The sequence below is a fragment of the Fukomys damarensis genome, unplaced genomic scaffold, assembly GCF_012274545.1.
Source record: "Fukomys damarensis isolate Sample0158 unplaced genomic scaffold, DMR_v1.0_HiC HiC_scaffold_5, whole genome shotgun sequence".
NCBI classification, from domain to species: domain Eukaryota; kingdom Metazoa; phylum Chordata; class Mammalia; order Rodentia; family Bathyergidae; genus Fukomys; species Fukomys damarensis.
Window position 1 is genome coordinate 66,028,741 of NW_022900917.1, and position 24,108 is coordinate 66,052,848.

Below are 24,108 nucleotides of genomic sequence, written 5' to 3' on the forward strand. Positions count from 1 at the left end.
CCCCCGGGACCAAGGTCGCCCAACTTGGGGACTAAATCTGGCACTATCTCGGGTCCTACCCGCGCGCAGAGCGCAAAGGATGTGCGACCCGGTGAGCTGGGGGAAGCGCGGAGGCCACGCCCTCCACCTGCGGGGCCCAAGGCCCATCCGTGCCACAGGGTGCGGACTGGAAGGTCAACGTGATCTGGGCGCCGGATCCCAAGTGTAGTCGCGAGATGCTGACTCGGGAGGCCGCATGGCCCACTACATCCCTTCTACCCAGATCAGCGCCAGAGAGGCTGACGCCCTGCCCCCTCCCAACCAGATTAGGGGGGTTTCCACACTGGTAAAATGATTTCTGGGCTCTTCTCTCGAGGCCCCTGTTCCAGCCCTGTCGTCTATTCTACACTAATGCACACCTAGTGGGTCTATGTGAGCAGCAGCGCTGAGCCTGAGGAGACCATGGCTTTGCTGCTGATGGGTGGGCGGCAGGCAGGCACATCTTGGACCAGGGGCCATCCCTTCTTACTCTAGAAGGTGAATCCCAGGGCCCCAGATGATGCTCCCAACTTCTTGAATCTCATGCGCATCCTGAGACACTTGGGAACTGCTTATGTCTGGGCCAAAGCTATTCTATTAAAACTTTATTGCTGGACTTACCTCATTTCTAAACGACTTTAAATAATTATGTGACTTAACAGTTTTGGGGCAAGATTGAAACAAACATCAAATTCCACTTGGTACCTTTCAGTATGCCTCAGGAAGAGCAGTGAGACCTGATGAACAGGCAAACATTGAGAGAGGAAACACCGGGTGAGGCTAGAGGCCAGGAGACAGTACACTTGGTTGGTCCTGTCTTCCCTGGCTCCAGACAGACCCTTCCCTGGCTTCTCAGCCCTGGTCCTCCCTTTAATTAAAGTTGGCCTTATGAACCCTGGAACTGGACCCCAACTTTCCCATCCCTAGAGCCTTAGGTGCATATACATAAACCCCTACTAGCCACATACTCCTTGGTAATCTGTAAGGTCATTGTTCTCCGAGCCCACACAGGATGCCACACTAGAAAATGCTCAGTGGAGGAACATGTGCTTAGCTTGTGTTTCATCTGCATGAGGCTGTGGGGCCAATCCCCACCACACACACAGACACACAAAATCCAGATATGGTGGTGCATACTTGTAATCCCAGCACTCTAGGAGGCTGAAGCAGAAGGACTGCCAAGTTCAGGCCCAGCCTGGATAACTTAGTGACTTGAAACCTCAATTCAATATTAAGAAAAAATAAAAAGGCCGGGCGTGGTGACGCACACCTGTAATCCCAGCATTCTGGAGGCTTGAGGCAAGAGGATCGATGTGAGTTCGAGACCAGCCTGGACTACATAGTGAGTTCCAGGTCAGTCTCAACTACATAGTGAGAACCTGTCTCAAAAAACCAAAAATAAGGGCCGGGGATTTAGCTCAGCGGTTCAGTGGCCTGCCTTGCAAGCGCAAGGACCCGAGTTCAATCCCTGGTACCAAAAAAAAACCAAAAAAAAAAAAAAGAAGGGTTGAAAATGTAAAATATATATCAGTGTAAAATTCCTGGTTTATTCCCCAGTACCAGGAAAAAAAAAAAAAAAAAAACTATTTGGCAGCCTAAGCCCTTCTTTTATACCCTAGCTTTCCCAGGACTCTGTCTACCAAAAAGAGGCCTTGCTGCAGGGCAGCCTGGGAAGCAAAAGCCCATGGCTCCTGAACTGATTTTCCTATTGTCTCATCCTCCGATTTTGTACAAGTTACCTGAGAAAAGCCCCAACTCTCCAAGCACCCTGCCCACCTCCACCACTGAGAAAGTAAAATAGGTGCTGTGCCAAGCTCATCCTGGACATCCCTGTGGCTTATGGCTCCTCCAAGACCAGTTTTGCCATTTTCTCCTTTCAGGTCATGACGGATGAACCTCAAGGTGGGGACAGCACAGGTGCAAGGGACAAAAAGAATGGGAATTAACTGGGATAAGGTCAGGTAGGGACCTGGGCCTTGTCTTGGGGGTGCATAAGGGACCTCTGTTGTAGGCTGAGCCTTAGGTTCCTGCCAGTCCCCACAGTGGGAGGATAAGGAGACATGTCTACCCCCAGAGCCTGCTCTCCCAGCTTTTCTCAATTTTTGGTACCGGGGATTGAACTCAGGACCTTGCACTTGCGAGGCAGGTAGTGGTACCACTGAGCTAAATCCCCGGCCCTCTCCCAGCTTCTGCTCATGCTTGGATAACTGGGCCTTGGACTGTGCCATCTGGCATTCCCCAAGCCCTTGCCCTGGGAGTCACTTGCACTCAGCCAAGGAATATAGTCACCAGGGTGTAGATGTCATTGCAGGAGCAGGAGGACCTCACTTGCCCAGGAAGGAGCTGGGTGAGTTTCTCCATATGGCGGTGTTCTGTGAAGAAGCAGAGGACACCAAGAGTTAATTTCAACCTCATATCCTATGTCTTTATGAAGGTGGTTTGTCAAGGATGGGAACCAGAAAATTGTGTTCCTCTGTTTCTTGGGAGGGGGTACTGGGGATTGAACTCGGGTCCTTGCGCTTGCATGGCAGGCCACCAAACCGTTGAGCTAAATCCCCGGCCCTTCCTCTGTTTCTTAAAGTGACAAAACTATTCAAGAGTTAGACAGGCTGTGAGCCTCCATTCATGCAATTGCACTGGCTCTGGAGTATTGGCACTGGCCTGCCCACCTGTGTTTCAGGAAGTGTATCCGGTCTCCACCTGGACCCTGAGGAAGCCTTGGCCGCTCTGTGGGCACAGGCTGCTCTCCAAGGAGATGGCCCACAGGGCTCCTGTGCTGTTGCTGCTGCTGCTCCTCCCACCCCGTTCCAAGGGCTGCCCTGCTGCTTGCCGCTGCTACAGTGCCACAGTGGAGTGTGGTGCCTTACAGTTGCGCGTTGTCCCACAGGGGATACCCCCAGGGACACAGGTGGGCAGTGCGTGTAGCTACCACGCCTTGGGACTGGAGGAGGCACATGCGCAGGGGCGGGTGGGTAAGGGTGATCACGGAGAGCAGAAGGCCCTGTCCTGGTGTAAGCATGCCCCTCCCCTGGCCCACAGACGCTGTTCCTGCAGGACAACAGCATCGCACGCCTTGAGCCTGGTGCCCTGGCTCCACTTGTCTCTTTGCGCCATCTCTACTTGCACAACAATAGCCTTCACGCCCTGGAGTCTGGTGCCTTCCGTGCGCAGCCCCGCCTACTTGAGCTGGCGCTGACAGGCAACCGGCTGCGCGGCTTGCGCAGAGGCGCCTTCACAGGCCTAGCACATCTGCGTGTGCTCTACCTGGCAGGCAACCAGCTGGCTCGGCTGCTGGATTTCACCTTCTTGCACCTGCCGGTGAGCGCCAAAGGCCTAGAAGCAGGTCCTCCTCTGCCTGTGCAAGTAGCCCTGCTGGCTGTAATGGGAAAAAATTCAACCCAGCCTAGCTTCCCAGGTTATTTTTTCCTGATTATTTCCTGTCCCTACTTCAGCGACTGCAGGAGCTACATCTTCAAGAAAACAGCATTGAACTGCTGGAGGACCAAGCCCTAGCCGGGCTCTCCTCCCTGGCCCTGCTGGACCTCAGCAGGAACCAGTTGGGCACCATCAGCCAAGAGGCCCTGCAGCCCCTGGCCAGCCTGCAAGTCCTGCGCCTCACAGGTAACTCTTGGGCAAGAGTCTCTACCTTGGCACCAATGGCAGCAGAAGGGAACAGGCCCAGGTATGGAGAGGGCTTCCATGGCAAACCCTTGGGTAGCATTTGGGAGGGATACACCATTGTTTTGAAGCCGGTGTAGAGGACTGCCAGGAATGGGAAAGCTGGCAGAGACACAGCTCTAACCAGCATCTACCTAAGGAAGACAGACACAGGGTGACTTGAAAGTACCAAAGTTCTTGAACACTTTGAGGTTATCAGAAAGCAGGCAGGCTAAACAGAAAAGAGACAGCTGGCCAGGATTGGGGGCATTTCCAAGAGAGGGAATCTGAGGTCAAGGTTTTAGTGCTGTTGGGATATCTATGTGGACACGGAGGTTCCCCAAAACAGTGAGACTTATTTGGGTGAGAAATTTCAGAGGAGCAGAAGCTTTCTCAGGGACAGGCAATGAAGGGCCTGCCATCACCCCAGGGAGCTTGGAGTCAGAGAAGAGATGACAAGGATCCTGGATTCTGGTGAGATGCTCTGGGAGATGGAAAAGGGGTTTCTACCTGTGCCTGCAGAACCCCAACTCCTTAGGCTCTGTTCTGTTCTGCCTGCAGAGAACCCTTGGCGCTGCGACTGTGCCTTGCACTGGCTGGGTGCTTGGATCAAGGAAGGGGGCCAGCGACTGCTTAGCTCCAGAGACAAAAAGATCATGTGTGCTGAGCCCCCTCGCCTGGCGTTGCAAAGTCTCCTGGATGTATCAGGCAGTAGCCTCATCTGCATTCCACCCTCTGTACACGTGGAGCCGCTGGAGGTTACAGCCAACCTGGGAGAGGACTTGCGGGTGGCCTGCCAGGCCTCGGGCTATCCGCAGCCCCTGGTAACCTGGAGGAAGGTGCCCCAGCTTCGGGAAAACCAGCCACAGACCCAGGCCCAGTTGGAAGGCTGGGCACCAGGCCTGGATGGGCACGGAGCTCCTGACACCGGCAGTGGCATGCTCTTCCTCACCAACATCACACTGGCGCACGCCGGCAAATACGAGTGCGAAGCCTCCAATGCTGGCGGTGCTGTGCGCGTACCCTTTAGCCTCCTAGTCAATGCCACCCGGCCACACCCGCCGGTCTCTCCTGCCCCGGCCGTGCTCCCCGACGGCCACGAGCCGCAGCACGAGGAGGGTAGCATGGCCTTCCGAGCCCTGGGCCTTGCCACACAGACGGCCATCGCGGCAGCCATCGCATTGTTGGCGCTAACAGCGTTGCTGCTGGCCGCCATGATCTGCCGGCGCCGGCGCCGGCGCAAAAAGGCGCGAGCGCCGCCGGGGGAAGGCACACTGTTCGTCAACGACTACTCGGACGGGCCTTGCACCTTCGCGCAACTGGAGGAGCTCCGCGACGAGCGCGGCCACGAGATGTTCGTGATTGATCGTTCCAAGCCTCTATTCGTTGAGGGGCCAGTAGAGACTCCAGAAGACGTAGGCACTACTGAGGGCTTGGCGCCGGGGTTCGGCCTCCCACCGTGCGTTGCATATGAGATCCATTGCTGAGTGTGTCGCGCACTGATGACGTATGCACCGGTAATTGGCCGGTGCGGTCCCTCAGTAAAGGTAGAAGCCGCAAGTTTGCCGAACCGTGTGTATAGTCCCGCTCACGAGAGTCCTAAGGTTGCGTGGGAATGAAGCCAGAGAAGCCCCCAGAACCCCTTTTACGGGGAAGAATGCTGCCCCTGGCCAGATGCTGTTAGGGTCAGCAACGAGGCAGGGGCGGTGCGGACAGGCAAGATGATGGTTGTTGCCCAGTGGGTATGCAGGTGTTAACAGCAGAGATTGAAACAAGGCACTCTGACCAATTAGGACAGAAAAATCAGCCAGAGATCTAAGTTCCAGATAAACCGCACATTTGTACCTTCATAACACCCTCCAGTCCCAGAGCTAGCTGACAGGTTGGTTTGCATAGGAGGGCAGGGAACACAGTATGAGGCCTCAAGACTAGATGGGCCCCCAAGCCTCCCTAAAGCAGGCCCCCATCGTGACTTTGACCTATGCAGTTTTGGGAAGGGAGAGACTACTGTCCAAAGCTCATGGCTAGGGTCCCAGGAATATCCACAGAGAGGGCCACTACTCCAGAGTACAGCCACACTGAGTAGGGTAGTACAGGCCTGAAATCCAGCTCAGGGCCCATTTAGGAAGTAGGTGCAAGGCAAAGTGAAAGACACAATAGGGAATGGGAGGCTCGGGGTGTGCCAAGGAGCAAGGCAGACCCTGCAAGAAGCCTGAGACCAGTGCCTTCATGTCAGGCCTCCAGGAGAATCCCAACAAAGGCTCCTGACCTGTGTATCATCCAGACACTGGAGATCACAGGCTAAAATAGTCTGCAGCCAGGCGTCCATAGATGTCTGTGGTCCAAAGCACATGGGCACGGCCTGAGGCCAGCAGTAGCTGGTGCAACTCAGCTTCTACACGAGCAAACTTTTCCTCATTGATGGAGGCCTCCAGCAGGACAGATGCAGGAGGTGGCCAGGGCAGACCTTCGTAGCAGTCCACAGGAAAGGGATGCACCACAGTGCGCAACTCAGCCTGCACCACTGAGTCCCGCAGCAGTTCTTTAAGGCCAGCTATGGATAATGGATTGCCATAGAGGCCAAGGTAACGGAGATTGGCACAGCGAGTCAAGGTGGGCAGTGTGGCCAGTAGCTGGACATCAGCAAGCTGGCACTCAGTCAGCTCAAGATGCAGCAGTGTAGCCCCTGCTGCCTGCAAGAGACCCTGGAAGGGTGTCAGCTGGCTGCCTGACAGGTCATTCCCACTCAAGTCCAGCTTTTTGAGGTGGGCAGCGTGGGAGCTCCGTGCCAGGAACCGAAGGTCCTCAGGCACCAAAGCACAAAAGGCCAGCTCCAAACTCTCCAAGGGGCTCTGCAGGGTGCTGTGGGGACATAGGGTCACAGACAGGCAGACCTAAGGGAGGGTCCTCACATTAGGGAAACACAGAGCAGTAGTGGGCCCACTCACCTGAGCAGTTGGTCCAGCCTGCCTGAAAGGAGAGAAGAACCCATGCTGAGCTCCCGAAGACAGGTGAAGCGGCCCATCTGAGCCAAGAAGTAGCGGAAGTTGTCCTCGCCATCCACAGAGGGCTGCCTTGAATCCCCATGTACATAGTGCAGCCTCAGGCTGGCCAATTGCTGAAAACGGGCCACATGTGGGATGATGACAGACAGGCCACGCAGGCCCAGGTTGTTGAAGCGCAGGTCCACACGGCGCAGGCAGCCTGCATCCAGAAGCTGCAGCAGGGCCACGGTATTACGCATGGGCAGGTCCTCGGCCCGGAGATCCCGGCAGCAGAGCCGAAGTGGGCTGCCTAGGCTGCTTCGGAGTGCCTCACGAAGGAATGCATAAGAGGCCCGGTTCACCCGAAGGTCCACACGAACCTCTACAGGGACAGGAGCTGGCCCATGCTCAGCACTCCTACCCTGCTGCTGGGCAATGCATGTGCGGGCCACAGCTGCTGTGCAATCCCACATGCTCATGGTACCGGGGTCCTGCTCCACACCATCATCCAGGAGACCAGTCATATCCAGCACCCGAAGAGCATGCTTCCTGGGAGCAGGAATGGTCTGAGACGGGATGAGGGGACAGGGGAAGGACACAAACCCACTCCCACTCCCACACCCAGCTACCTTGGAATAGAAGCAATATACCTGGTCCCATAGTGAACTCTTGCTAACCCCAGGACCCCAGCCTAGACCTTCTTTGCCCCACCCCCCTTGTACTCCCAAGCTGAAGGGCCCCTCATGTAAGCCCATACCTGCAGAAAGGTTGTGTGCCAGCCTCACCCTCTGTGGTGTGGAGCCGAGCAGTCAGCCCCAGGATCACAGCCTGCATGCTCTCAGTGCTGGGTCGCTCCTGCAGCAAGGCCCGGCTGCAGTGGGCACATTCCTGCAGCAACTGCTGGAAGCTGAGCAGTGGGAAAGGCCATGTGTGTACCAACTCACGAAGTACAACTGTCTTCTTGTCCATGAAGGCCACCTTGAACAGCAGGGGGAAGAGTTCTCGGGGCAGCAGGGGCAAGGCCTGGCAGGCAGCTGACTGACACTGGAGCACCTGCCGAATGCTCAGGAACACAAGTGTGTGCATGGCGCTGGGCTGGGCAGGCAGCCACCTGCAGAAGAGGGGCTTTCAGTGGAGAAGACCAACCCTAAGCCACTACCAGGTCCCCTCCATATACCAGTGGTGAGAAAGCCCAATATGGTGCCTGGCATATAGAGTTGCCAGTCAGTGGAGGATAGCACAACAGAGGAGCACCTCTTAGATGCCTAGTACTGGGCTGCACCCAGTAGACAAGGGACAAGGCCACACCCCAGTCACCAACCTCCAATAGCATGCGGCTTCTTTAGGAAAACAAAGCATCAAGCAGTACATAAATGGGATGGCACCATCAATAACCTGCTTGTTTGTGTGTGCTTCTGACAGAAGGTGGTCGCTCTGCAGGTCTCCCATTGGTACTTCAGGCTTCCCAAATCACAAAGCTGCTTCAGAAATCCTTCTCAAAAGTAGAGCAAAGCTCGGTCCCAACCCTCAGACCTTCACGCCTAGAAGGCCCCAGGAGGCCAGCAGCCACATCATGTTTCCCTCTCTCACCTTCCTTACAGATGTGCTCAAGGGCTGTCCTTGGAATCCACGAAGCACAGACACAGCTTAATAAACACCAGGGCCGATAAAAAAAGGAGCAGAGGCCAGGAAAGAGTCCAAATAATGTGACCCATGAGAGCAAGGACCTCAGTGTGAGCCCCACAGTAAACTACTATTTTCTGGGAAGTCACCAGGCATAGAAACCCCTGAGAAAAAGCTTCTCACCTTCAGTGGTCCTTTCCACCTGCCTAGTCATCTCTCTTGCCTGAGGAACTAATGTGAGGAGAAACCAAGAGACTTAAATCCATGGGATACAGAGGGCTCAGGCCTGGGATTCCTCAAATAAAGCAGAGACGGCTGCCAAAGCAGCATCCAAGCTGAGAAGACGCACACAAACGACCCTTGAGGCCATCAGGATATATCTGCGACATAGGGCTGATTTTAGCGGACTTCCCGTGCGCCATGCAACTACACCATCATCCCCTTCTGACAGTTTAGAAAGCTAAGGCCAAGGACACAGCTCTCGGAAGGGGATGGAGACCAGACCGACTGCAGGTCCCCTGCGTTTGCTGACCTGGTCACACACAGCAAGTCCTTATGGAACCGGTTCCTGAGAAATTCCGAACACCCACCCTCGGCCTGGCTCTGCCATGCTCAAATCTCGCGAGGATGCTGCCGATCTCGAAGACAGGACAGACTCACCGAGCACCTGTCACGAGAAGAAATGAAAGCAGCCCGTCTGGCTGCCAAGTGAGGTGCCTCTAGGCGACGCCCACGCCGGGCCGGCAGCTCTCGGGAAAGCAGCGGCCCCAGCGCCGCAAGGAGCGCAGACGCCCCCAACAGGCTCTTCCAGGCCTCACCCGAGGCCTAAACCGAATGCCTCTCCCCCGTTAGATTGGCCTGCTCCTTCGATCAGGCGCGTCCCAGCCTCAGAGGCACTGCCTGGCCTCCGGCGCCCAGCCTCCCAACCGCCAACCCCGCCTCCTCGGCTAGGCCGCCCGCCTCCTAACGCTCCTCCCTAGGTGACTCTGATGCCTGCCCAGTTGAACGCACTCACCTGCCCCACAGCAGCCGTCATAGCCTCCTGCCCCGCCTTTACTCCAGATCGATCCCGCCCAGCGCCGCGGCGCGCCGCGATGACGTTGCACCTCCCATTGGCTGTTCCTCCAGGGCCCTGCTGATTGGCCTTCCGACCTAGAAGGCCCGCCCATATATGCTACTCTTGCTCCCATTGCTTGGCTTCCGGAAGACTCCCTAGCGGCGGGAAATTCGCTGGGCGCGAGACCTGGATGCGATGGAGCAGCTGTGGAACTTGCGGGCCCGCCTGCAAGAGTGGGAGCGCTCGTTCGCTGTACAGCACGGGCGGCGGCCGGGCCAGGTGCGGCCCTCCCAGAGGTGGGGTTGAAGTCTGATGCCGTGGCCTCTGGCTGACTTGCTCCCTTCACAGGAGGACGTGGAAGCGGCGCCTGAGGAGACCCGCGGTGAGCGAGTGCGCTGCCAGGATGGGAGGAGACGGGGTGACCGTGGAGCTACGGGGCCCCGTCCTGACACCGACTCCCTCCCTCCCACCCCAGCTCTCTACCGCAAGTATCGCGCCCTGAAGCAGACTATGAGCCAGAGGGGCGGTGGGCCCCACAGACCCAAGCAGTTACTCTCCACTGCAGCCAAGGAGGTACCCACATCCGGAACCCCAGCCTCCTGGTTAGCTTATTGCGAGGCCGAATGGCAGGAGTCAAGGGAAATCACAGCCAAGCCCGCATGGGTGCAGACTTGAAAGGAGAACAGGGCAGAGTGGGGAAGGGCCAGACTATCCTGCTGTTCAAGAATTGGAGGCCCATCTATTCCAGGTCACCCTTTCTCTGGTCTGGGTTGTTTCTGTCTTCTGCAGGCTCCAGAGTCTGGCTGCTGGGGATCCCACCTGAATCGGGCTGCAACACAGAATCCACAACCTGCTCCAGTGCTGAGCCCCCAGGGAACTGCACAAGAGTATGGGAAGAGACTTAAGACCAATCTGAAGGTCACTCTGCAGGTACGAAATGAAAGTAGACTAATAGTGCATCCAGTCTAGGCCCAAAGCTGCCCATGGCTCTTGGTTCATGGCAAGTTCACCAAGTGCTTTTTCTGTCCATCCTTCAACCTGTGTGTACACTCAGGTATCTTCTCCTGTGGTAACCAGGGCCTGACTGCTGAAGGGTGCTCTGGAGCAGTCTCTGCTTCAGCTTGCTTCGTGTCCCAGCTTTGTGCCCTTCTCTAACACTGAGGGGTGGGGACTCAGGCAAGTTTCTGAGTCTATAGCAGCCCATGGCCTGAGTCTCTGCTTACTGTTTCGTTTTGTTTTTTCCATCTTTTCTTTTCTTTCTGCTTACTGTTTTCTCTTCCTGTCCCAGGCTGAGCCAGCCCTGGGCTGCAGGCGCCAGCCTCCAGGAAGACTCTTGTCCAAGATGCCCACCCTAAAGCCAGTAGGCCCAGGGACTCCTCCCGCCTCTCCAGAAGAACTCATCAGTGCACTTACCAAGCCTTCTGAGCCCCAGCCAAGGCCAGGACGACTCCAGCAGCTTCGGGCATCCCTGAGCCTACGGCTGGGCTCCCTACACCCTGGCTGGTTGCAGCGGTGTCACGGTAGACCCTTGGATTCCCTGGAAACCTCTGAGGCCTGTGGCACAGAGGAGTCACAATCTCTGACCCCAGGGGAATTGGCAGTCTTTGGCTCCAATACTTGCCCTGAGACACCTTCTCAAGGCCCAGATGTGCCACAGGCAACACAAACCAGTGCAGGGAGGCCCCAGCTCAGCAGCCATAGAGTCAAGAAGCGAAGGTGGACTAAGGAGAATGGCAGCAGTCCTGTGCCGGCCCTGTTGGACAGCAGCCAAGCAAGACTCCAGTCTGAAGGGGCTGGGGCTGCAGTTTTTGAGGACCCAATAGGGGGTGCTATACAGGCCCAGCCATCTCAGCTGTACTGTGGCACTTCAAGGCCAGCTAAAGCAGAGAAGGCTGAGATCACATCCCGCCCCCACACCTCTCAAACAACCACCCTGGAGAAGGGTAACTACGTTCGGCTCAACATGAAGCAAAAACGATATGTGCGGGGTGGAGCCCTTCGAGGCAGGCTCCTCCGAAAGCAGGTGAGACAGGCAGGACAGGACAGAGTGAGCATCTCCTTGTCCCTCCATCTTCCCACGATTCTTCCTTTTGAACCCTTCCCAGGTATGGAAGCAGAAGTGGCAGAAGAAAAGAGAGCATTTTGGGGGTGGAGGGCCCAGAGCCATAGTTGAGGAGTCTTGTTTCCGATGTGGGCAGTTTGGCCACTGGGCATCCCAGTGCCCTCAGCTAGGTAAGCCTCTACCCTGAGGAACTGGGTGGAATACTACGTAATAAGGGTACCATACTCTTGGGGAGCAAAAGGCCTTACTAGCTTTCTACTCCTGGCCCAGGACCCACCTTGCCTCCCCAGAAGGACGGTGATGAGGACAAAGATGATACACAGACTTTTCCCACTGTGGAGGAAGTAACCCAAAGGATAAATACTGCTTGCTTCGACCTCCCCAGTGAGTAGGAAGAGGAAGGTGATTGTGGCCTGTGACTGTGGTGCCAGGCTGGTCTTGTCTGAGATTATGGTCCCCATGTCACCCTTTCTACTCTGCCCTTGCAGGTAAGGACACAGAGCCTGCTGGGCCTGAGTTACAGGTACCACACACAGTCTCCTCAGTGCTGCCTTTGTACCCACCAGGGCCCTCTGGGCAGGTAGTAGGTGAGCAGAAACCTGTGAGTCTCCAAGAGGTGGGGAGATTCAGGAGTTATGGTAACCAATATCTGTGTCCACAGAGACACCAGCTGAGGTATTCCAGGCCCTGGAGCAACTCGGACACAAAGCCTTCCGCCCTGGGCAGGAGCACACAATCATGCGAATCCTGTCTGGTAAGTGGGACTACCTGGGGCTGGGCTGGATAGTAATGTGCCACAGAGCCTTGCAGCTGCCTCTTGTCCTGCCCAGGCATCTCCACACTGCTGGTGCTGCCCACTGGCGCTGGCAAATCCCTGTGCTTCCAGCTTCCTGCACTGCTATATGCCCAGCGTAGCCCCTGCCTCACACTTGTTATCTCTCCCCTCTTGTCTCTCATGGATGATCAGGTGTGTGGATGGGGCCCTCATTACCTGTAGATGGCTAAAAACTGATGCCTATGATATCCTCAGGCTGCTTCCTATTCCCTGAACCCACTGAAATCTGCAAGATACCTGGCTGATCTCTACCTGAGAGTATCAAAGCCTGACCTCAGCACCCACCAACCAGGCCCAGCTAGGGACCTCAACCAGGACCCAGGATCTGGTGCTTTTTCTCCTGGAGATCCTGCTGGGTTAAGCAGCTCTGGGAGGATTCAGGAGAGGGCTGGGGCTGGGTTGGGCTGGGCTGGGCTGGGCTGGGCTGGGCTGGGCTGTGACAGCATTGCCTATGTCTGCAGCTATCCAGCCTGCCTCCATGTCTCAAGGCTGCCTGCCTCCATTCAGGCATGACCAAGAAACAACGAGAGTCTGTCCTACAGAAGGTCAGGGGACACTCCATGGACTGGGGGCAGTGGGGAACACAATTTGGGTAGTGCCACTGACATTGCTGCTTTCAGGTACAGGCAGCCGAGGTCCATGTGCTGATGCTGTCCCCTGAGACATTGGTTGGGGCTGGTTCCAGGGGCCCTATTAGCCTCCCTCAGGGTGCCAGGCTGCCCCCAGTGGCCTTTGCCTGCATTGATGAGGCCCACTGCATCTCTCAGTGGTCACATAACTTCCGGCCTTGCTACCTGCGCATTTGCAAAGTGAGCCACATGGGGCCAGCATGGGTGGGTGGGGCAAGGCCCATATGATTCTGAATGGCTTTCCTACTACCCTCCTCCTGGTGTAGGTGCTTCGGGAGTGTATGGGTGTGCAGTGCTTCCTGGGCCTAACAGCCACAGCCACCCGTCGCACTGCCCATGATGTAGCCCAACACCTGGGAGTAGCCAAGGAACTGGGTCCCAGAGAGGCAGCTGTCATTCCTGCCAACTTGCATCTGTCTGTGTCCATAGACAGAGACCCAGAACAGGTAGATATGTGCACACCAGGGGCCAGGATGGGGATCCCACCTCCTATGGCCAGCCTGGACAACACTGCTCTTCACCAGGCTCTGGTGACACTGCTGCAGGGTGACCGTTTCCGTACTCTGGATTCTATCATTGTTTACTGTAACCGGCGTGAGGACACAGAGAGAGTTGCTGCACTCCTCCGAACCTGCCTATTTGCAGGGCAGGACCCAAAGCTCAGAGGTAGGTACAGGCAAGGCTGGGTCTCCCAAATAGAGCCCAGCACATGTGCTTTTGTCCCACCAATATCAGTTTCCCCAAAGGTCGAACCCCCACAGATGTGGCTGAAGCTTACCACGCTGGCATGTGCAGCCGGGAGCGGCAGCGAGTGCAGCGGGCCTTCATGAAGGGTCAGCTGCGGGTCATAGTGGCCACAGTGGCATTTGGGATGGGGCTGGATCGACCAGATATTCGGGCCGTGCTGCATCTGGGGCTGCCCCCAAGCTTCGAGAACTACGTCCAGGCTGTGGGCCGTGCTGGGCGTGATGGACAGCCTGCCCACTGCCACCTCTTCCTGCAGCCCCAGGTAGTGTCCCACTGTTTTCTGTACCCTTCCTACCCTCACTTCTCTGGCCATATACTCATAACTGCTCTACTACAGGGTGAGGACCTCCGAGAGCTACGCCGTCATGTGCATACCGATGGTGCCGACTTTCTGGCCATGAAAAAGCTGATGTGGTGTGTGTTCCCGCCCTGCACCTGCACCCAGCAGGAAAGGAAGGAAGGAGGCAACAGTGAGACAAGGCCTGCAGCTGAGGCCCTGCCTCAGGAGGCCAAGCAACATGATGGCTGCCCAGCAGACTCTGGGCAGGGTCGGGCCTGCCCAGGACATGAGCGGGCACTCCCAATGCAGCCAACGGTGCAGGCCCTGGACATGTCAGAAGAGGGTGAGGGCCAGAGGATGTGGGGTGTGTGGAGGGGCTGTTCTTGCAGCACCCCCCTGACCTCAACTCTTCTCAGCCATTGAGACTCTGCTGTGCTACCTGGAGCTTCATCCACAACACTGGCTTGAACTGCTGCCAGCCACTTATGCCCGCTGCCATCTGTACTGCCCTGGGGGTGCCAACCAGCTCCAGGCCCTGGCCCGTAGGTGAGTATTCCCCATCCTAGGTTGGGGATTAGGGACAAAGCACCAGAACTGCTGGCTACCTGTCTCTTTCCCTGGGCACAGGTGTCCACCTGTGGCTGCATGCTGGGCCCGGTGGCCACCTGAGAACACAAAGCAGGGCAGCTGCTCCATGGAGTTCAATGTGGTGGAGCTGGTGGACTCAATGGGCTGGGAGCTGTCCTCCGTGCGGCAGTCTCTCCACCAGCTGCAGTGGGACCAAGAGCCTAGATCAGGTGTGCCCACCCCCACCTCACCCTAGGCCCTGTATTCCAATCAGCCACCTGTGACTGACACACTTCCTGGCAGGTATGCTGCAGAGTACTGGAGTGCTTGTGGAGTTTGGGGAACTGGCCTTCCACTTGCGCAGTCCTGGGGACTTGACAGCTGAGGAGAGAGACCAGATCTGTGACTTTCTGTACAGCTGTGTGCAGACCCGTGAGCACAAGGCTCTGGCCCGTCTTCGCCAAATATTCCAGGCTTTTCACAGGTGGGGAGGAGCGGGGCAAGGTCTGGGGCCACCCACTTGGCTCATAGGTAGCTCTGATATGCCTGTCCTGCTCTAGTGTGGCCTTCCCCAGCTGTGGGCCCTGCCTAGAGCAGCCTGATGAGGAGCGCAGTGCTCGACTGAAGGCCCTGCTCAGCTGCTACTTTGAGGAGGAAGAAGAGGAGGAAGAGGGGTGTGTGGACAGGCAGAGCCCAGAACCAGGGCAGGCCCAGGTGAGTGCCACCACTTTGAGAGTGGTTTCTAAGGAAGACAGCCATGATACACCTAACCTCCACTGTTTGGGTCCCATCCAGCCTGGCTCAAGGTTTCCTGGGTTGGGTTGTGTGGGGCATGATACCATGGATATACCAAGTCTGATGTGCCCACCTACCCATAGCTCCAGGACTGGGAGGACCAGGTTCGCCATAACATCCGCCAGCTCCTGTCCCTGCGGCCAGAGGAGAGTTTCTCAGGCAGGGCTGTGGCCCGAATTTTCCATGGCATCGGTAAGAGACCCAGGAGCTGCCTAAGGCAGGCAAGGACCAGGGACTGTAGCCAGCCCAGAGTCCTCAGGCCTGTCTTTGTGCCACTGTAGGAAGCCCCTGTTATCCTGCTGAGGTGTACGGGCGGGACCAACGCTTTTGGAGAAAGTATCTGCATCTAAACTTCCATGGTCTGATGCGCCTGGCCACAGAGGAGCTCCTATTGGCAGGCCGATGACTGCCCTCCTAGGAAAGTGCTTTCCCACAGGGAGACACTAGGCTGGGCCATGTGGCCAGTGACTGACCATTTGGCAAAGCCCACAAACAATCTTAAGGAAACAAGGAGGCTCCAGTGTACAGAATAAATGTGTTCAAGTCATTTTATGGGCTCTTCCTTCAAAGGAAGCCACTGTCAGTCTCAGGACAACTGCATCTCATATGTTGTAGACAAGCATTCAGCTGTAGACACAACTGACTTTGACAGCCCTGCTGCTCAGCTCAGCCTAAGGTGCTAGGTGCTAGATACAGGTCCAGAAGGGGCAGGGCTGAGAGCACAAGGAAGACACCAAAGCAGGGATTTGGACCCAGGCCATCAGCCAACACTCCAGCCAGGGTGCCCGGCAGCAGCTTGCCCAACAGTTCCAGTGTGGCCAAGAGGCTGTAGTGTGTGGCCTGGGGGTTGAAGTGAAGGTCAGGACCTATTGATTCTCCAGCCCTGCAACCCCTGGGTGTCCTTACCACATCCCCTCACCTGCAGGCCTCTGGGTGCCAGTTGGCTGCAGTGCATCATCACAGTGAAGGTGGTGGTGGTAACCAGACCCCCAAGAAAGTGCTGCAGACACAGACTCAGCAAGGCCACTCCTGGGAGGGCAGAGGTCAGAAGGGCCCAGGCCTCCTGGCCCTTCCCTCCCTCAGACCAGCCCCTCACCTCTCAACATGATGCCAGGGCCCAAAGTGGATCCTGGAGTGTCCAAGTGGAAAAGCAGGGCAGTCTGGCAGGCCAGGCCCCCGAGGCGAAGTCGCAGCACTGACCTCAGCAAAGGCAGCGGCTGCCTGGGGTGGGGATGGGAAGATGCAGGTCAGAGGATGCCAGATGAGGCCAAGGATGGTTGGAGAGAAGGTGGGGTAGGGAAGGCTCACCAGTGCCTGGTCAGTAGGGCCCCGCCCAGGGAGGAGCCAGCAATGGAGCAGGCTACAGCACCCAAGCCACTCCACAGCCCCAGCTCAGAGGCAGAAGCGCCATGGTCCAACAGGAGGAGTGGAAACAGGCTGCCAGCACCCTGTTCACCTGCAGGAAACTATGAGCAGCGATGGCCCCCATACCAACCCTGCCTCCCCTCTCCCCACCTGGGGCTTGTGTTCAACGGGGCAGGTCCCTGCCTGCCTCCATCTTCCTGGGCCACAGGTGCTGAGTCCATGATCAGCATGAAGCAACACCTGATCAACCCAAAGGGCTGTGGCTGGAGCTGAGGGAAGACGAGAGGCAGAGCCAGAACCCTTGCTGGGGCTGGGCCCCAGCTGGCAGATCATACCCCAGAAAGGTGATCAAAGTGTGTTCCAGAGCTCCTGGGACTCCAGTGCTGCCACTGCCTGACACAAAGGCCTCACTCACCCAACTTGTAGGTCAGCACAAAGCCTGCTGTCCACAGAGTCCCAGGCACAGCCAGCAAATCCTGCAGATGGCGGGGAGTGTGCTCTGAGGGTTGGGGCCAGGGCAGCTGTTGCAGAGCTGGTGCAGCCCAGGCCAGAGCAGCGGCTAGCCAGTAGGTGGCAGCCAAGAGTAGAAATAACAGTGGCCAAGAGAGACTGGGCAAGAGGGCCAGCAGCCCTCCCCCAGCGAGCGCTGACCCCAGCTTGTAAGCGACCACCTGCACGGTGTTGCCAGGTCCCAGCTCGGCTGGCTCCAGGAGCTGCACAGCCAATGTGTCCAGGGCCACATCCTGCACAGCCGCGCCCAGGTTCAGTAGTAGTAGCAGGCTCACTACGGTGGCGGGCAGCCCCGCCTGGCCAGACACGGTGAGAGGCAATGCGGCCAGTAACGCACACACCAGGCCCAGCGCCGCTGTGCTGAGTGCCAACCAGGCCCGCGGGGAGCCCCGCCTGTCTACCAGAGGTGCCCATGCCAGCTTGAACAGCCATGGTGCGTACAGCCCCTTGGTCAGCCCCACGCGTGAGAGAGAGAGGCCGCGGGCCCGCATCAGGAGAGGCAGAAGGCCAGACTGCAACCCATAAGGTAGGCCTTGCACCAGGTAAAGACCGGCTAATGGCAGCAGCTTTGCGCGCATGGCCAGAGTCGGGCGGTGTGGATTCTGAGGACTATGACGGGGTGCGGGCCCATCCGCACGGATTCACGGCTGCACGGCCGAGTACAGTTGGTGTCCACCCTCCAAAAGAGCCAAAGCTAGGGACAAGTAGAAGGGTAGACCAACGGTACTCTGCCAGACAGGAACTACAGACCCAGGCGCCTTCTTCCCTACCGAGCCCTCTGTTCTCCAGAGTCAGAAAGCGAGCTGGTTCGCGCATGCGCCCTAGCTCTGCAAGGCCGCGAGAGTCACCGAGGTGCTGACGAGCCTAGAGCGTTGCATCCCCAGCTCTCGGGCGCCCCCTGGCACCGACAGACTACTGGTAGCCAACATGGGAATCATCCTCCTGCTCAATGGTCAAGCTTCCCCACCCCTGGGCTATGACTCGCTCAGGGATGCTTCCCAGTGTCCACCCCAATGGAGGAGGCATCCTGTCTACTCATGGGTACTTCGGGCCCACTCCTTTGCTGTATGTGTGGCTTCAGCCCCCACCCCAAGGAAGTGGCCACAAAGGGCCACAAAAGGGAGAGAGGAGGCAAATGTGAAAATCTAGAGCCCAGGTTCAGCCAGGAGGACACAGCCAGCCACTGCCTGCGATCCCCACCACCACTGCCCCTGGTGTCTGAGACAAGGATAGACAGCCTGCTCAGTCAGGCCCTACCCTACCGGGGATGACCTTGTGTTATCTCTAGCCCAGAACCGTGGCCCCTGGGGACCCCAACGCTAAGATGAAGCCATGAAATAAGACCTTGGGTTAAGAACCAAGCCATCTTGAATGTTCAAGGATGCTTGGCCAGCTGTGTCACTGCAGGGAGAAATCCAGCACATTTCTTGGCTGCTGAGCAACTTTGAGTGGGTGTCCTGTCTTTCCAGATAATTTCTTGGCCCAAGTTTTTTCATGCATAAGATAGGAACTTCCATGTCTACCTCAGAGGAACACTGCAATTAGAATGCACCAAGCAGGCACTCATCCTGTGTTTTAGGGGCAAAGATGATGGGCCCTTCCCTGAGATGCTTATCAGCCCTCTCCACACCTCCCTGACAGAGGATTGCAAAAGAACCTCCCCCTGCTTCTGCCACACCCCATTGGGCAGGGTGTCTCCAGCCCACTGTTACTCCATTTTTGGCATCCAACCAACTCCTTCCTGCAGTTGGTACAGAAGGACTAAAATGAGGGATGCACCTTCTGTCTTCCTCAGGAAAGCAAACTAGGGCCAGGGATTTAGCTCAGTGGTGCCACCACCTTCCTCGTAAGTGCAAAGTCCCAAGTTTGATCCCAGCTAACCAAAAAAAAGAAAAAGAAAGAAAGTTGTTCCTGGTGTGTCCCTCTGGGACACATGCCTCTGTGATTCCGTAAAGCCTCTCACCTCCCTGAGGTTCTGCTGACCCAGGAGCCTGCCTTCATACTTTTTCAATTTATTAGTAAGGTCACCTGATTTTTTCATTTTTCTTTATTTCCCAGTACTGGGGGATTGAACCCAGGGCCCTATCAGTGAACTATATCCCCAGCCCTTAATTTTTATGTGAATGATCAATGTCTATAGACCAGAAACCACTGGAGACCCAGCCCAAGCAGGCAGTGTGTCTAGGACTAACAGGCAGACCCACTTTCTGGAAGTCCTCTTTGGCCACTTCTCCTGAAAGATGGGCCTAGTGTCCCTCATGCAAGGTTGCCCATGCAGGTGTGCCCAGTCTTCAGAGTCAGACTGGCACCCAGCTTTATTAAGGAACTGCAGAAGCAGGTGCCCAGACCCTGATGGTGGCCGCAGTAAGTCCCAAGGGCTCCAGACCTCTAGGTGCCTGGGCACAGTCTACAGTGTCCCAGCCTGGCTCCAGTAGTGGTTTTAGGAGTACTCTCGGGTGAACTTAGTGTGGAAACGGCTCAGCTTCTCCAGTAGCACCCGAAGCTTCTCCATTGGGGGTAGAATGGTCATTCTGAAAGGGGTGGATGATAAGCCAAGGGGCGGGGCCAGGCTCAAGGAGGGGCTGTACAGACTGGGCCTCACCGGAAGTGGTAGGTGCCTTCTCGTTGCCCAAAGCCGCTCCCAGGCACCACACAGATGCCAGTCTCCTCCAGAAGGCACATGCAGAAGAACATGTCTGGGGCCATGCCGAGCTCCTGGTATTGTGAAGGGCAGTCAGGGTACCATGCTCACCCTAATGCTCATCCCACCCCAGGCTGCCCTGCCAGCCCACCAGACCTGAGCACGATGCACTGCCCGTGGAGGCAGCTGCACACGTGGGAAGGAATACATGGCACCCTGCACTGGGTTGCAGTGGATCCCAGGAACTTCGTTGAAGACCTGCTCAGTGAGCTTGGCCTTGGCAGCCAGCTCCACCAGCACATCCTGCTTCTCCTATGGGCAAGAGGGGAGCGATCAGGGAGATGGAGGTAGCAGCAGACCCTAGCCACATGTTCACTTCTAGGCCAGACAACACAGCCCCACTGCTTACTGCCTGAAATTGCTGGAAGGAGGGGTCAGAGGGCGCAGGCGGGTTGACTACCATGTCCAGCAGGGCCTGGCCTGGCAATGGCGGACACAGCCGCACACTCATCAACTTCAGCATCTGCCGCTGCACCTCAGGGTCCATGTTTACCACCTCCACGTAGCCGCCACGGAACCCACACCTATGGCGGCAGGGTGGGTGTCACACTCGGGGCGGTGGCATCGTCCTTGGGCACACACCCCCGGGGAGGGCGGGCTGCACCTACTCGCCCATGTAGCCCTTGGAGACTGAGTGAAAGGAAGCAAGCTCCTGCTGCTCTGCGTACGGCGGCCCCATTTCCGTGAGCACCTTCTTAAACGAGTGGAAGCGTGAGCCCTCTGCATACACGTTGTCCTGGTACACCTGGCAGAGTATTGGCATCAGGCAGGCCGGCTGTGAGCAGCCCAGCTGCCCCCACCTCCGCCCCTGCCCTCACCTCGTCAGCCAACAAGAAGAGCCCCTCTTCAAAGGCGAAGCGGATCACAGCCTCGATGCACTCACGAGTCTGAACCTGCCCTGGGGTGCAGGGACAGCCGACACTTGGGAAGTGGTGTACGTTGGGGGGATGAGGCCCTCGGAGAGGAGCGGAGAGGAAGGGTGGAGAAGGGCGGTACGGGGGGGGGGCAGTCTTACCCGTGGGATTGCCCGGGTTGATGACGCAAAGTGCGCGCGGGCGGCAGTGGTCACGTGCCTGGTACAGCGCGCGCCGCAATTCAGCCACATCCAGCGCCCAGACGTTGTCTTCATCGAGGTAGTAGTCCACCTGCACAGCGTTCAGCTCGGCCAGCGTGGCAGAGTAGAGTGGGTACTGGGGAATGGGGATGAGCACTCCCGTACGCGAGAGGCCCTCACCAGCCACCAGCAGCTTCAGCACAGTCTATGGGTGGGGAGCAGCAAGGTGCCTGTGGGTCCAGGGCTGCACCCATCCCCTGCCCCGAGCCTGTCCCACATTAACCCCCCGTGTGCTCTGCCCTGGCGCAGCCTACCACAATGGCACTGCTGGCCCCGGTGGACAGGAAGATGTTGTTGGGGTCTGCTGGGATCCCTCCATCGCGTCTCTTAATGTACTGTGCCACATCCTCGCGGATCAGCTGGATGCCAGAGCTGATGCTATAGGCCCCTGGTCCCGGGCCAAGCAGAGCAGAGGACGGGCCCACGAGGGTGATGAGTCCCCCTGGGGCCCTCCCAAGGGAAATACCCCACTCTGTTCTCTGGAGCTTGAGCCTGCCTGCCACCTGTACTCACCCAGGCTGTGGCCCCCACATGCCTGCAGTATGCGCTGGGCCCTTCTCTTGGCATCCTCTGGGAAGTCAGGACTGCTTAGGAGATCCGGGTAAACGCAGAGGGCCAGGACCTGGGAGGAGAGAACTGAGGCCAGGGGACATGGATTAAAGGGGTCATCACAGACAGTGCAGGAATCTTACCTGGCGCAAAAATGTGATGGGCCTCTGCCCCATGGCCTGTGCATCCCCGATGTTGGCTCGGATGACCTCAGTAAAGGGTTTCTTCACACCCTGGAAGAGAAGGCAAACAGGCAATGAGATTGGGCAAACACCCGTAAAGCCCTTGTCTCATGTGCTACTGGAATCCAGCAAGAGGGACCAGAGGGCTGGGCCATACCTGGCGTAGCTCCTGTTCCAGCTCCAAGGCACGCAGCACTATAGGGCCACGCACTGCATATTCCACTCTCTGCACACATGGGTTCATGGTGTCCAGTGTCAGCACCTTCTCCTTCAGCCCATTCCTTGCTGCCTGACTCTGGGCACCTGCTCTCAGGGCCATGACTGCTCAGACCAGATAGGAAAGTAGCTCAGGAGGCAGCAGGCCCAGAAGTAAGAGTGGAGACAGCAGGATCCAGGATCATGGGATCAGGGCTAGATAGGACCCTAAGTAGAGGGCACCTTCTTTACTGCAGCCTGCTGTCCCCACTGAAAGGGACAGAAAGGGCTGAGAAGCTAGAACGGCCTGGGCTCCGCCCCAGTCTGGGCACAGTTCTGCCCCAGGGAGCCAGAGGGAGTGTGTGAGGTGGCAGGCGGGGCTTGGGACAGGGCCCAGTGTCCGCCCAATGTGCCCACAACAGGGAGCAGGAGACCCACATGGGGGGTAAGGACAGACGGACTGGGTGTTGGGGGAGGGGAGTACCTAGGCTCAGCACCTAAGCCTAGTGTCCTTGAGGAGTGGGCAGAGCTGAGAAGGGATGACCACATTACCCCCAAGGTGACAATGGCGTCAAGGGCCACTGGATATTTAATCTAGCAAGGCACTGCTGAGACCTAGTCTTTTCAGCAACCCCATCTTTGCTTAGGCCAGCAGACCTGTCTCCTTGGTAACTGGGCCAGGCCTTAGGAATCCTGGGGGGTGATGGGGGAGGGGAGAGAGTTCACACTCTGGGTTCCACTAGCCAGTGGTCACTGCCTGGTGGCTGCAGAAACTCTGGGGTTGGTGGACCTTGGTCCCTAAACAACACTGCAAGATGTTAGGGGGAGGGGGAGAAGGCTGGATGTGGGGCAGGCCAGCCCTAGACCCTCAGACACCTCACCCTGGGCTGCTCAGAGCTGCCCTCGTGCCCTTTCAACACACATTAGCTGGGGGTTGTCCTTGGAGCCACACCCAAGGCCCAGGGTAATCTTAACGTTCCTTCCCTCTTGCTCTTGATTGGTAGAAAGAAGAAATGAGCTACCATAGGCTGTCACAGCCCCACCTCCACAGGCTCTGAAGGGAGTCTGAGAGGCTGTGCTCAGAGTTGGCCCGCCCTCGTGGCATCAAGGCCTATGTGACCAAGGGTCAGGGAGCCAGCCCGCTGAGTTGAGCAGTTGGCAGCTGGTCAGACCCAAGGGTAGCCTTGCTCTTTTGCTTCTGTAGGCTCAAAGAAGCCACCAGGAGCCCTGGGTGGGATTCATACTCACAAACACATCTCTCACCTTGGACCTTGTTTCTACTGCCACAATGACCTCCTAGCTCATAGGCCATAGCACAGGTCACTGTGGACCTGGCCTCAGGCAGAGCTAGCCACTGCCCGCCTCCTGGCAGCAAGGTCCAAGTGGCAGCTGTACTAGCATGTGGACCTTAGGCAGCTGTACCGCCCCACTCACTAAATTTAACCAGCAGCCAACCCCTGGCCCTCCCCCAACCCAGCTAAGGACACCAGCCCTCCAATAACAGATGCTAGAGAGAGGGAGGGCCCAGGAGACATAGGGTTGACTAGGGTGGTCAAAAAGAGGAGCCTTCAGGAGGCTGAACCTGGCAAATGAGGGTGTAGGTGAAGGCTAGGCTTCTTGTACAGTGGCTGTGGGCCTCCCTCCCACACAAGCGAGCCCCAGCGTGCACCTACAGGCCTGGGTGCTCGTGGGCATGGGTGGCAGCCAACACAGCCACATGGTCTGCCCCTCCCCAGCTGAGACACAGGAAGACTTGGTGGCAAACAGCCCTTTATCAAGAGTCACAGGATAAAGTCTTTGCAGCCAATGTTGCAGGTATGGCTCTGCCACAGATCCATCCCTGAGAGAAGGCCAGTGTCCCGGGAGGGGGAAGCTGTAGAGACTACACTAGCTGATCTACCCAGATCTACTCAGCCCTGGTGGCCAAGCAAAGTTGCCTACCATGAACAGATGATTGGATAATGCTCTCAGCCCTCCAGCTTGAGGCCCCTAAAGGGCCCCTCTCACCCTGATGCATTGTTCCCAGCCAGCTCAGTGTAAGTGGCCAACTACTTGTCACCTATAGCAGCCCAGACCAAAGCTGGCAGTCAGGCCCAGTATCAGGGCTGTGTGCCAGGAACAGCCAGGAAGTGTCTGATGCCAGCCTTGTGCCTTTTCTGCCCCACTGGCTATAGCCCAGGAGTTCTGTGGAAAACACCACTTCCCTTTCCAGGCCAGAGTCCTGGTCCCTCTGCATGG

At 57.2% G+C, this 24,108-nt stretch overlaps 6 protein-coding genes across 19 annotated transcripts in view; 3 read left to right on the forward strand and 3 right to left on the reverse strand.

Annotated features, from left to right (window-relative positions):
• CUNH8orf82 (chromosome unknown C8orf82 homolog) overlaps positions 1-1,964 on the forward strand; it is a 3,938-nt gene extending 1,974 nt beyond the window's left edge. The window contains exon 4 of the mRNA XM_010630671.2: positions 1,899-1,964. Coding sequence (XP_010628973.1) covers positions 1,899-1,964 — 66 coding nt within the window. The remainder of the gene's footprint in view (positions 1-1,898) is intronic.
• Positions 1,965-2,757: 793 nt separating this feature from the next.
• On the forward strand, positions 2,758-5,227 carry Lrrc24 (leucine rich repeat containing 24). Its single transcript, XM_010630480.3, has 4 exons — positions 2,758-2,926; positions 3,058-3,336; positions 3,471-3,639; positions 4,237-5,227. The coding sequence occupies exons 1-4, from the start codon at positions 2,774-2,776 to the stop codon at positions 5,160-5,162; spliced, it is 1,527 nt and encodes a 508-aa protein (XP_010628782.1). The 5' UTR covers positions 2,758-2,773; the 3' UTR covers positions 5,163-5,227.
• On the reverse strand, positions 5,105-9,277 carry Lrrc14 (leucine rich repeat containing 14). 12 transcript variants are annotated; one of them, XM_033760809.1, is made up of 6 exons: positions 8,815-9,277; positions 8,250-8,278; positions 7,981-8,151; positions 7,417-7,770; positions 6,624-7,208; positions 5,105-6,537 (listed from the first exon to the last, which is right to left on the reverse strand). In XM_033760809.1, the coding sequence occupies exons 3-6, from the start codon at positions 8,106-8,108 to the stop codon at positions 5,970-5,972; spliced, it is 1,635 nt and encodes a 544-aa protein (XP_033616700.1). In that variant the 5' UTR covers positions 8,109-8,151; positions 8,250-8,278; positions 8,815-9,277; the 3' UTR covers positions 5,105-5,969. The 12 variants fall into 12 exon arrangements, with proteins under 12 accessions (XP_033616700.1, XP_010628778.1, XP_010628777.1 ...); XM_010630476.2 differs by having other exon boundaries at positions 8,466-9,277; XM_010630475.2 differs by having other exon boundaries at positions 8,250-8,305; positions 8,466-9,277.
• Positions 9,278-9,534: 257 nt separating this feature from the next.
• On the forward strand, positions 9,535-15,801 carry Recql4 (RecQ like helicase 4). Of its 3 annotated transcripts, XM_010630464.3 has the most exons (22): positions 9,535-9,618; positions 9,688-9,721; positions 9,815-9,912; positions 10,129-10,269; positions 10,628-11,362; positions 11,445-11,571; positions 11,672-11,785; positions 11,890-11,988; positions 12,063-12,155; positions 12,232-12,368; positions 12,698-12,781; positions 12,857-13,045; positions 13,132-13,311; positions 13,390-13,531; positions 13,612-13,874; positions 13,950-14,235; positions 14,309-14,438; positions 14,520-14,689; positions 14,763-14,943; positions 15,020-15,173; positions 15,338-15,446; positions 15,536-15,801. In XM_010630464.3, the coding sequence occupies exons 1-22, from the start codon at positions 9,535-9,537 to the stop codon at positions 15,658-15,660; spliced, it is 3,675 nt and encodes a 1,224-aa protein (XP_010628766.1). In that variant the 3' UTR covers positions 15,661-15,801. The 3 variants fall into 3 exon arrangements, with proteins under 3 accessions (XP_010628766.1, XP_033616686.1, XP_033616687.1); XM_033760795.1 differs by lacking the exon at positions 12,857-13,045; XM_033760796.1 differs by lacking the exons at positions 15,338-15,446; positions 15,536-15,801 and having other exon boundaries at positions 14,763-14,891; positions 15,020-15,134.
• On the reverse strand, positions 15,769-19,079 carry Mfsd3 (major facilitator superfamily domain containing 3). The gene is made up of 5 exons (XM_010630463.3): positions 17,035-19,079; positions 16,563-16,710; positions 16,351-16,475; positions 16,174-16,283; positions 15,769-16,094 (listed from the first exon to the last, which is right to left on the reverse strand). Exons 1-5 carry the CDS (start codon positions 17,705-17,707, stop codon positions 15,921-15,923), a joined length of 1,230 nt encoding a protein of 409 aa, XP_010628765.1. The 5' UTR covers positions 17,708-19,079; the 3' UTR covers positions 15,769-15,920.
• A 113-nt stretch (positions 19,080-19,192) lies between these two features.
• Gpt (glutamic--pyruvic transaminase) lies at positions 19,193-23,359 on the reverse strand. Its single transcript, XM_010630462.3, has 11 exons — positions 21,833-23,359; positions 21,637-21,726; positions 21,458-21,566; positions 21,199-21,332; positions 20,846-21,089; positions 20,649-20,728; positions 20,439-20,575; positions 20,180-20,354; positions 19,927-20,082; positions 19,732-19,844; positions 19,193-19,660 (listed from the first exon to the last, which is right to left on the reverse strand). Exons 1-11 carry the CDS (start codon positions 21,992-21,994, stop codon positions 19,570-19,572), a joined length of 1,491 nt encoding a protein of 496 aa, XP_010628764.1. The 5' UTR covers positions 21,995-23,359; the 3' UTR covers positions 19,193-19,569.
• Between the last annotated feature and the right edge of the window lie 749 nt (positions 23,360-24,108).